Here is a 10909-nt window from a genome sequence, read left to right on the forward strand (position 1 = left end):
GACATCTCTTAACCTTGACCTTCCTTGTTAAAAGATGCCTGTGGTGCCTGGGTAATCTACCTCAGGATGCCATCTAATGCTATCTATATAGTCCACATCCTTTTGCGTTTGTTTTTTTTTGGGGGGGGATATGCTTAACCTCTCTAAACACGCTCTTTTTTTAAATTTTAAAAAATTTTTATTTTATGTGTATGTGTGTATTGCCTGCATGTAGGAAAGTGCACCCTTGTTGTGCAATGCCTGCAGAGATCAGAAGAGGCTGTCAGATCCCCTGGGACTGGAGCTACGGACAGTAGTTAGCTGCCATGTGAGTGCTAGGATTTGAACCTGGGTCTTCTGTAAGAACAACCAGTGTTCTTAACCGCAGAGCTATCTTTCCAGCCCCCTAAACACACTCTTAATACACACTACACATATAAGGTATATTCTACCAGGAAATGTCAGCAAATCATTTTATTCTGGAGCACTGAAAAAGGGTTAGAATGAAAAGCTCCAGTGTCATCAGCAAAACCTGCAAGGTTAACACAAGTAGGTTCAGAATGCTGGCCATCATGCCACTAGATAGAGCCTGTCTATCCTTGACCAGCCTGGTAACACTGGTCAAATCCACACTGAGAATCCCATGAGTACAGAGCAGGGCCCCCTCCACATTCCCAGGGAAAGCCAGTTAAATCCACAGCTGTTTACAGTAAGGCCTTCCACAATTACATTTTCAGTACATTTTTATTAGTTCCTGTAAGAAATTCGAAAGAATCCAAACTAATTGCTGTTTGCAGTGATCTCAATGGAACGGCCCAGAATTGTCATTAAATTTCATTATGGAAACACCATAACACATTAACATATTTAGGATGGAGGAGTGGGTAGCAGATACCTGCTATGGTGTCCATACCACCAAGGTTCCAGGTTACGAGCGGAGGTCTGTAGGTCTCTGCTGCCAGGAGATAGCTCCTGATCGTGTGAAATCTGAATAGTGTCAAGCATGTGAGCCTTCCACAAGTCTCCTGAAGGGCCACAGGGAACAGCATCTGCAGTGGGGTGGCCTCCATTTATTTCCATAGCTCCCCCAGAGGCCTCTGTGCTGCACAGAGGATGACATCCTCAGAGAGTGCACGGATTTCCTCATGGACATCCTCAATGCTTTTGGAAGCATCAACCACCTGTTATGACAGGGGAGAAAGAAGGTCATTACACCACCTTTCCTTCAGTTCCCAAAAGCACGTGGTGATAACCAGGTGAGCCAGGGCCGAATAAAGCCAACCTGAATCCCCTCAGCAACCCTTCACCCACAGCTTTGCTCAAATCTCAGTCTGGATGGTATCCTTGGTATAAATCAGGCCACATGCTTGCCTCATTCCAGACAGGAGACATGGGATGCACTAGCTGCCCACCCTGTAAACAGGCTGAGCAACTGTCCCCCAGTTGACTAGTGAGGACAGGCTCCAAGATGCTTGAAAGCTGTGTAGATGACCCCATCAACTTGGGTCTGCCACCTGTTCTCTTGGGAGATGAAGGCCGTCCTAACAACTGCACTTTCTTCAGGAAAGTCAGGTCCTAGGGGAGTTTTTCTCCCTCAGAAGGAAAACAGAAAAGGGAGTCTGATAAAAGTGCTAGCTTCTCCAAGTCCCTTCTGTAGGGATCTGGGCAGGACCCTTTGCTCTGTAAGGTTGGTCAAGACTTTTGGCAACAAATTCTGGAAAAGGTCCCAGGAGTATAGAAGGTATATAGAATCCATGCTTTTCATGGTATGACCATGTATGAAGAAAACTTCCTAGAACACACCTCATCAGCCCCAGTATAGTCACACATCCCTTGCCCAGACTTCAGGATGGCTCTCTGGGCCGACTTAATGCCCAAGAGAGGGAAAGGGTCATCATCTCTTCAAAAAAAAAAAAAATAACACACTGCAGAAACTTAAGACTTCAAAATTATGAGGCAGTATAATATAAACAAAGGACAAATCATGCAAGGGTAAGCAGCACCATCTGTGGAAAAGCTATGACATTTGGTACCTGCTGAAGTACTGGGTCGAAGTCTGGGGACCTGCAAGTAGTAGTCACAAAGTGACCATGCAAGCACCATCAGACCCACCAGGAGCACTCTAGCTTCTAAGTAGAAAAGATAATTGGCAACTTGTATGCAGGAAAGGTAGAACTAGGATTAGGGTGGGGGGCAACCACCCTACATTAGGGTATAGGAAGGGGCTGTATTGGCCTCCATACAGCCTTAGAAGAAGGAGGCTGAAGCAGATTCCTGGGACCTGTAGTGAAGCAAGTACACCGAGAACAGGACTAGAGGGAAGCCTAGTGGGGACACTTCCTGTGCAGAGATGGCTGTGTACAGTCCTATACTCTGTAAAGAAATGGGCAAGAAACAGTCCCAGGTTGTAGCTATAGAGAAGATGCTTACAGTGTGACGAAGGGCCTACAGAGAAAGACCAGGAAGCAGTCACCACAGCATGGGCTAAAAGGAAGAGTAGGACATACAATGACCCTGAAACTGGCAAGCTCCACCATTTGACAGCATTATCTGAGTATAACCCAAGTACAGATACAATCCACTGAAGGATCATTCCTATGATAAAGACAGTAAAGTGTGAGGCAGCTTTTAAGTCTTCATGTTCTGAATGGTAATGTCTCATGGCTAAAGCCTTACATAGGACAAGTGTGCTGGGGCTCATGTCTGTGGATACATAGGTTCATTCTTCATGAAGACTTCAAACATCTGGCTCATCAGAAAAGGCAGAAGTCTTACTGCTTTGTAAAACCCACATGGGGATTTGAATTTGCTGGCATGGGGCTGAGGGTATAGCTCAGTAGTAGGTGTGGCCCTAGGTTCTGACCATAGCACCAAAAACAAAAGTTGGCTGGCAGAGAACCAGAACAGCTTCCCTGAGGTTCCACAGGGGGGAAAGCCAAACCAACTCTGGCAGCTGTGTTAATGTCACCAGAGGGTGGACTCGTGCACAGCTTCTCAATGGTTCCAGTACTCACCTTCCAGTTCAAAGTTTTATCACTCATGAGCTGTTGGAAACACAGCAGGGCCCGCTCCTGGAAAGTCCCATTCTCATAGCGCTCATGGCCAAACTCTCCCCGGGTGGCAGCATCCACCAGTTGTAACTGAAGGAAGAGGATCAGGTCAGGTTTGGGAAGGCCTATGTCTGGCTGTTTGCACCAATCCAAGGAAAAATTCTGCCAACAGAAAACCCAGTAGTTAGAGACAGCAACCTGATTGGGACCTAATCTTGTTTCAGAAGTCATAGAAAAACAAAAGGTGAGCTGATATTTGGGGAGGCATAGGAATTCTTATACAGCAGTAACTTTACTTGTAAATTAGCAAATGATTTGCTTTCTCCACTGCCGCTGCTGGAAGTACTGACTGGACAGTATGGTACCACAGCTCTGTGCTGTACAATTCAGTTTACTGGGACCTCGTGTTACAGCTCTGGGCCTTCTGTCCCAGAGAAAGACAATGTATGCATAGCTCTCCTAGTGGTCCACTCGGCCTAGGAAGCCTGGGATGGAAAGCACAGAGGATGGTTCCAGTGACAGGTATAGGGCCTTTGCTGTAACCTTTTAGCCATATACCTGCTGGGAAATGCTAAAGGAAACTGGTGATCCTGCAAGTCCACTGCTTGCAGGCCTGCCTTACAGATCTTACATATGTGCACATTCCCACTTAATCTTTGCCAACATGCTAAAAATGGTGTCCTTATTTCTGGAGGAAAAGTAGGGTAAGAGAAGCCACCCCCATCCCCAGGGGCCCTCCTACAGACCCAAGTGTGCATTAATTTGTCCTGTGTTCCTTAAACTAAACACTTCACTGGGGAAGTACTCCATTTAACACATACAGAAGAAGTAGAGGAATTAAAAGTTTACCACTTTGCAACTAGTCATCCCCAAGAGCTATTATTACAAAAAGACATTACCGGATATCACCTGCCTCATAATGAGGACCTAGCACTCTTAAGCTTACAAGGTAAAAAGAAAAAAAAAAATTTATGAGACAGGGTCTTACTGGAACTCACAGAGCTCCAACTGCCTCTGCCTTCTGAGAGCTAGGATTAAAGGCATGCACCCATGCCAAGCCCACCTCAAGCCTACCCCAAGGCAAGGCAAAAAAAATTTAAGCAGGATGTGATGACTGGGAGGTGGAGGCAGGAGGATCAGGAGTTCAAGGTCATCCTTGGCTACATAGTGGGTTCAAGGTCAGGCTTGACCACATCTCAGCAAAACAGTAGAAGGTGTGGGGAATAAGTAGGCACATGATTTCCCACAGAGTTATTCTCTCAGTACTCAAAAGATTTTAAATACGAATGTCAGAAAGATGCTGGAGACATCTAAAGATTTAAGGGACCAGGGACACAACTTAGTGGCAGAGCACTTGCCTACCATGTGTGAGGCCGTAGGTTTCTCAGCAGCATTAAAAAAAAAAAGGAGCTGGAAAGATGGCTCAGCGGTTAAGAGCACTGGTTGTTTTTGCAGAAGACCAGGGTTTGAATCCCAGCACCCACATGGCAGCTAACAGCAGTCCAAAACTCCAGTCCCAGGGGATCCGACAGCCTCTTCTGACCTCCGCAGGCGTTGCATGACACAGGTGCACTTACCTACATTCAGGCAATACACGCATACACATAAAATAAAAATAAAATTAAAAAAGGAAAAATTCCTGCCGGGTGTGGTGGCGCACACCTTTGATCCCAGCACTCGGGAGGCAGAGGCGGGCGGATCTCTGTGAGTTCAAGGCCAGCCTGGTCTACATAGCAAGTTCCAGGACAGCTGGGGCTACAGAGAGACCCTGTCTCAAAAAGACCAAAAAAAATAATAATAATAATTCTTGGTCCAACAAGGTGGCTCAGCAGGTAAAAACACTTTACCACACAAGTCTAATGACCTGAGTTCAATCCCCAGAACTCATGGTTGAAGAAGAGAATCAACTCCCAAGAGTTGCCCTCTAACTTCCACACATGCACCATGGCATGCACAAATACAGATAAAAAAAAAAAGATTTAAGAGGTATTTCAACATAGGGACCTTTGTCAGATTTAAATTCAACACAATAAAAGTACAAACAAGACAATCAGCCAGTTTTGAGAGCTGGGGAATACAAACACTGATTGCATGTCTGGTGACACCACAGAATGACCACTCTCATATTTAGGTGAGATTGTTCTTAAAAACAACTTTCTTCAGCCAGGATAGTGGCTCACATCTGTAATCCCAGCACCATGAGTTTGAGGCCAGACTGATTTACCTACTGAGCTCTAGGAGTGCATGCCTTTAGTCCCAGCACTCAAGAGGCAGAGATAGGAGGATCTCTGTGAGATTGAGGCCAGCCTGTTCTACCTAGTGAGTTCCAGGCCAGCTGGGGCTACAGGGAGACCTTGTCTCAAAAAAGATGAAAAACAAAAAACCCCCAAGCTTTAATATTGGGTGTATACTAAAACATACATAGAACTGATACTGTCACCTGGTATGGAACAGGAAACAGGTATCCCTGAAGCTGGTGGCCTTACTGGGAGATTTTCTGCTGGTATCTATTTTAAGTTTAAAAAACAAAAGCCAGCCTTGTCTGCAGGGTGAATTCCAGACATAGTTACATGGTGAGACCTTGTCTACCAAAAAAAGGGGGGGGCACCCTTTTGGTCTTTTTGAGACAGGGTCTTCCTGTAGCCCCAGCTGGCCTGGAACTCCCTGAGTGCTGGGATTCAACGCATGCACCACCACATCCGGCTTCTTTTTTTTTTTTTTTTTTTTTAAGGCAAGAAAAAAAGGCAGCACAGCTACTACCATTACACATATGAAGCAGTGTGGAAGGACAAAAGGGAGGCTGGCAGAGAAATGCTCAAGTAGCTCAAGTATCCTAGTGACTTTACATGTGGTCACAAAGCCAGACACTATGAAAAATCAAATCATCTTTGAATCTGCATGTGAGATGAATCATCCAAATGGAAAATACAGTGCTGTCTGTGAAACAACCTGCAGGTACACATTTGTTTACTGGTAAAAAAGCAAGTTAATCTAGCACAGGTAGAGGAATGTGGGCGCCATCAGAAAGTAGCTTGGGGCCCATACCTGACAACCTACTTGAGACCATACAGCACTCACCTCCTTGGCACTGGTAAAAGCAACACCAGAAAAGGCGTATCTGTCCACAACAAGGGTCACACCCTGGCTCAACTTCGCCTTAATTAATGGCCTGAAAAACAGAATGCTCTTGAGCCCTGAAATTGGTTGACCAGACCCTGAACTATTATACTCAAATTATCCCACCAATGTAACTCAGAAATCCTATACAATAAGTTATAGCACAATGGTTTAAAAATCTTATTTTCATTCAAAAGAGCTGGGTATTTTCTCTTTAGAAGATGCCAATGGGAACTTCTAGCAGAACTTCTAACATGGAGAAGGTAACCACTGATAAAGGCCAACACTCTGAGCTGTCTGAGCAGAGGGGCCAGCACTGCTCTGCTGAGGAGAACCCAGCAAAAAGCAGAGGATATAAGTGAAGACTGAGGCTCATGTCCCCAAGCCTGGACTACAAGGAGAAGAATGAACAAGATGTCAAGCCCCTGGGGGCACAATATGGGTGTACTTATGTACATGTAGGCAATACACTCATATACACAGAATAAAAATAAATAAGAAAAAAAAATCTAAACCCAGATCTTACCCTAAAATCTAAACTTCAGATCTAAAAGTAAAACACAAAACTTCTAAAAGGAGAAATCCTAGATCATACTGAGCATGGCAGCACCAAAGATCAGATCCGTGAAAGGACTGATAAGCGCAACTTCAGTTAAATTAAAACTTCTGCTGTGCAAGACACTATCTGAGAATGAGTGGACAGGCCACAGAATGGGAGAAAAAAATGTGGAAAAGGCACAGCTGACAAATGATTGATACACAAGGTATATGCAGGCGGATCTCTGTGAGTTCCAGGCCAGCCTAGTCTACATAGCGAGTTCCAGGCCAGCTAGGGCTATTGGGAGACCCTGTCTCAAAAAAGACAAAAAAAAAAAAAAAAAAAAAAAAAAAAAAAAGCAATAAAGAAAATAGCCAGCACTTAAAGCTGGGGCAGGAGGATTGCCATGAATTAGAGGACAGTCTGAGCTAGAGTGAAACCCCATCTCAAAAAGAAAAAAAGGCCACGCATGGTAGTGCATGCCTTTAATCCCAGTACTTGAGCACTTGGAAGGCAGAGGCAGGCAGATCTTTGTGAGTTCGAGGCCAGCCTGGTCTACATAGCGAGTTCCAGGACAGCTGGGGCTACAAGGAGACCCTGTCTCAAAAAAAAAAAAAAAAAAAGTGAGAGCTAGGGAGATGGCTGAGTATATAAAGCACCTGCCATGCAAACAGGATGCACGCAGGTACAAAACAGGGAAGGTGAGGGTAGGCTGGAGAAGTGCAGAGCCTGGGGGCTCAGTGGCTAGTCAAGTCCACAATTAATGAGCTCCAGATTAAGAAACTCTGTCTCAAGCCAGGCATGATGGCACAGGCCTTTAAACCCAGAACTAGGGAGGAAGAGGCAGGCAGATCTCTTATCAGTTTGAGACCAGCCAGGACTACACAGTGACTCTGTCTAAAAAGAGAGACAGAGACAGAGACAAAGAGACAGAGGCAGAGATGACTCTGCCCAAAAAATAAAGTCAAGGTACCAGGCAGAGACAGGCAGATCTGTGAGTTTGAGGCCAGCCTGGTCTACATAGTGAGACCTTGTCTCAAAAAAACAAAAATAAAGTGGAGAGTGATAAAGGAAAACACCCAATATCAGGCTTTGGTCTCCACATACACACTCATACAAGTGCACTCGCACACATGTACACACACACACACACAACCCCCACAGGCACACACCACACATGTCTTAAGTTACAAGAGGGGAAACTGTAGGCTAGTTTTTACACTTGTTCCCAGCGGTTTGCAGAAAAAAGCAGGTGCACGGAGTGATCTTCCAGTTCAGTTTTCTTTGCTAAGTAGGAACTCAGAAGTTTCCCAATTTCTGTTGATCTTTCTAGAAAGAGAAAAATACAAATACTAGTTAGGTCAAGTTTTTCATCCAAATTATACTGTAGTTTGAAGAACATTTTTTGAACTGTACTTGTGTACATCTTTGAACTTTACTTTGGTAAACCTCTAGACAAGTTTGGATCTTTGAAGCCAAAGGTATTTCCCTGAAAGTGTGCAATGTGCAGATGCCTTGATTTTAAAAACTAGACTGGGGCTGGAGAAATGGCTCAGGGGTTAAGAGCACTGGCTCTTCTAGAGAACTCGAAACCTGGGTTCGATGCCCAGCACCCACATGGCAGCTAACAACTGTAACTCTAGTTTCAGGGGCTCCAATGCCCTCTTCTGACTTCCCAGGGTATTGCACAAGACAGGTGCACTAACATCCAGGCAAAACCCTTATACACATAAAGTTTAAAAAAATAAAAAACAAAAACAAAAACCTTTTGACAGGTTGGCTTTAATATTAGAATATCCAAGAAAGCAGCCAGGTGTGGTGGTGCACACCTTGAATCCCACTACAGCAGAGGCAGGTGGACCTCTGTGAGGTCAAGATCAGCCTGGTCTATGTAGCAAGTTCCAGGCCAGCTGGGGGCTACAGGGAGACCCTGTCTCAAAAAGACCAAAAGAAAGAAAGAAAGAAAGAAAGAAAGAAAAAAAAATCCAAGAAAGCACTTTTTTTCAATACCCTACTTGTGTAGTGTGTGCGTGCGTGTGTGTGTGTGGGGGGGGTGTCTTGTGTACAAGGGTGGAGACCAGAGGCCAACTTCCAGGGTCCTTTAAAGGAGCGCTCCACCTTTTTTTGGGGGGTGGGGGGGCGACGACACTGTCTTTTACCTGGGGCGATAGATTGGTTGGCCAGCAAGCCCCAGGGATCTGCCTGTCCCCACTCACCTCCCCAGTGCTGGTATTACAAGCATGGCCACCACATCGGGGATAGAACTCAGGTCATTGTTTTGCGTACTCTACAGACTGGGCTATCTCCCCAGCCCCTACCCGCTCTGTATCGATCTTTTTTCCATATGCATCCTCGGGGTCGATGCTTTACAATCCTTAGACTGAAGAATGTGGCTCAGTAATGAGGTGAGCTTCATAGGCGGGAGGCTCCGAGTTCAAGCACAGCTGAGCACTCGGTTCAGCAAGGAAAGGTGCTGGTCCTCAAGCCCCACGACCTGATCCTGTTCCTAGGATCCACAGTGTGGAATGAGAGCACTGAGTCCCACTAGTTGTTCCCTGACCTCCACGTGAGCGCTGTCGCCCGCACGCACACCTGCGTACAACACACGAATCAATACACGTTTTTAAAGTTTTAACAAAAGTCAAACCGGAGAAAACTAGGGACCCCCAGGGACAGCCCCGCCCGCGCGCACCCGGAAAGCGCAGCAGCTCCGCCCGGTGGCCTGCGGCGCACAGCGCGGCCACCAGCCTGCGGCCCTGGGTGGTCTTGCCCGCGCGGTCCACGCCCTCCAGCACGATGAGCGCCCCGCGCCGCCCGGCCATGGCGTCTGCACAGCTCCGTGCCCGGCCGGCCCGCCACACCAAGGGCGGGAGTGCGCCTGCGCCTGCGCCTGCGCCTGGGCCTGGGCCTGGGCCGCACGGCCTCTTCCGGCTGAGAGTGGGGGCGGCGGGCGACGGTTCCCAGCCCTGAGGGGCTACGCGCAGAGCCCGTCCTATCGCCGCAGTTCCTTCCCGGACCTGCCCCGCGGAGCTTTGCGCGCAGAGTCCTAACTGTGCTGCTCTTAGGGTTCGGGGTTCTGCAGACTCTTCACGTGGCAAGTCTAGAAAAGCAGCGGAATCTGGTTTCGCTGTGTTGCCAGCGCTCAGCCGCCGGCCTCTAAGTCGGTTACCAGGACGGAGCTTGCCTCGTCTGCTCTGAAGGCGGCCGTGAAGAGCATGCACCGCCTCCCCCAAGATGAGCCGCCAGCACCCCACGACGCGGGAATGCGTGCTGCCGGTTTAGTGTTGCAGGGGCTCTCCTAAAACCCGGGGACAAAAATTGGTGGAAGAAAACGGATTTATTTACAGCACTGGACAAAACAGAGAAATGCTCGCCCTCTTCTGCCTTGCTAGGAACAGACTTAGAATTTGTAGAAAAGGTTAGACCAAAGTTGGGAAATAGATGTATTTACAGATTTAGCTGTGAGCAAATTTACCGGAACTGGAAAGTAATCCATCTCCTGGGAGATCCTATATGCCTCTGGCTTCTTTGTAGTGGCCCATCCTCACCCCTAGCATGGAATTTACTAGAGAAAGGATCATTCTTAACGCGCCTTTTACACGGGACACTGGCTGCTAGGACACCCTGTAGGTGAAGCTTTTACCGACCGTGTGCCAGCTTCTTGTGGTCAGCTAGCACAACTTGTAGGAATTGGTTCTCTTCCATCATGTGGGTCTTGGGGATCTAACAGGACATCGGCCTTGGTGGCAAGTCCCTTTACCCCCTGAGCAGTCTCCCCTTCTTATTTTTTTCTTTGTGATGTTGAGGGTTGAACCCAGGGCCTCACAAATGCAATTTACGACTGACCCAAATCCCCAGGCTTTCTTTACATTTTTTACTTTGAAATAGGGTCTCACTAAGTTGCCCAGGCTGACCTTGAACTAGCTATTTAGCCTGGGCTGGTCTTGGAACTTGAAATCCAGCTGCAGCTTCCCAAGTAGCAAAGATTGCAGGTGCATGCTATCACATCATACTAATGAAGTTTTTTACTTATTTTGGTGTTGAGGAGTGAACCCAGGGTCTTCTGCGTGCCAGGCTGTGCTCCACCACTGTCCTGTATTCCTTTTTTAAAGTTTTTAAAATTTTTAATGAATTGGTGCTGGAGAGAAGACTGAATGGTTAAAAGTGAGTACTGCTTATTTATTTTATTTATTTATTTATTTATTTATTTATTTATTTATTTATT

The 10909-nt window shown here is 46.6% G+C and overlaps 2 protein-coding genes across 7 annotated transcripts in view; one reads left to right on the plus strand and one right to left on the minus strand.

Moving 5' to 3' along the window:
* Positions 1 to 421: 421 nt before the first annotated feature.
* On the minus strand, positions 422 to 9561 carry Dtymk (deoxythymidylate kinase). 3 transcript variants are annotated; one of them, XM_008829164.3, is made up of 5 exons: positions 9377 to 9561; positions 7905 to 8013; positions 6108 to 6198; positions 2994 to 3119; positions 422 to 1160 (listed from the first exon to the last, which is right to left on the minus strand). In XM_008829164.3, exons 1-5 carry the CDS (start codon positions 9504 to 9506, stop codon positions 1050 to 1052), a joined length of 567 nt encoding a protein of 188 aa, XP_008827386.1. In that variant the 5' UTR covers positions 9507 to 9561; the 3' UTR covers positions 422 to 1049. The 3 variants fall into 3 exon arrangements, with proteins under 3 accessions (XP_008827386.1, XP_008827385.1, XP_029417530.1); XM_008829163.3 differs by having other exon boundaries at positions 439 to 1160; positions 2994 to 3191; XM_029561670.1 differs by lacking the exons at positions 422 to 1160; positions 6108 to 6198 and having other exon boundaries at positions 3017 to 3119.
* Positions 9562 to 9678: 117 nt separating this feature from the next.
* Ing5 (inhibitor of growth family member 5) overlaps positions 9679 to 10909 on the plus strand; it is a 29469-nt gene continuing 28238 nt past the window's right edge. For 2 of the 4 annotated variants that reach the window (XM_029561665.1, XM_029561666.1), the window contains exons 1-2: positions 9679 to 10102; positions 10730 to 10848. The gene's annotated coding sequence lies outside the window, so the exon portion shown is untranslated. Of the gene's footprint in view, positions 10849 to 10909 lie in introns of all 4 variants that reach the window. The other 2 variants (XM_029561664.1, XM_029561668.1) reach the window with 1 other exon arrangement.

The sequence above is a fragment of the Nannospalax galili genome, unplaced genomic scaffold (assembly GCF_000622305.1).
Source record: "Nannospalax galili isolate Female #2095 unplaced genomic scaffold, S.galili_v1.0 scaffold453, whole genome shotgun sequence".
Taxonomy (NCBI): domain Eukaryota; kingdom Metazoa; phylum Chordata; class Mammalia; order Rodentia; family Spalacidae; genus Nannospalax; species Nannospalax galili.

Bases quoted from the DNA above. Each gene is read 5' to 3' on its own strand.
- Dtymk (XM_008829163.3), bottom strand. From the start codon at position 9,506: ATGGCCGGGCGGCGCGGGGCGCTCATCGTGCTGGAGGGCGTGGACCGC. The intron at 6,199-7,904 runs GTAAAAACTAGC...TCTGTTTTTCAG, and splicing joins GCAAACCGCTGGGAACAAGT to GCCATTAATTAAGGCGAAGT. The intron at 1,161-2,993 runs GTGAGTACTGGA...CTGTCATAACAG, and splicing joins ATAAAACTTTGAACTGGAAG to GTGGTTGATGCTTCCAAAAG.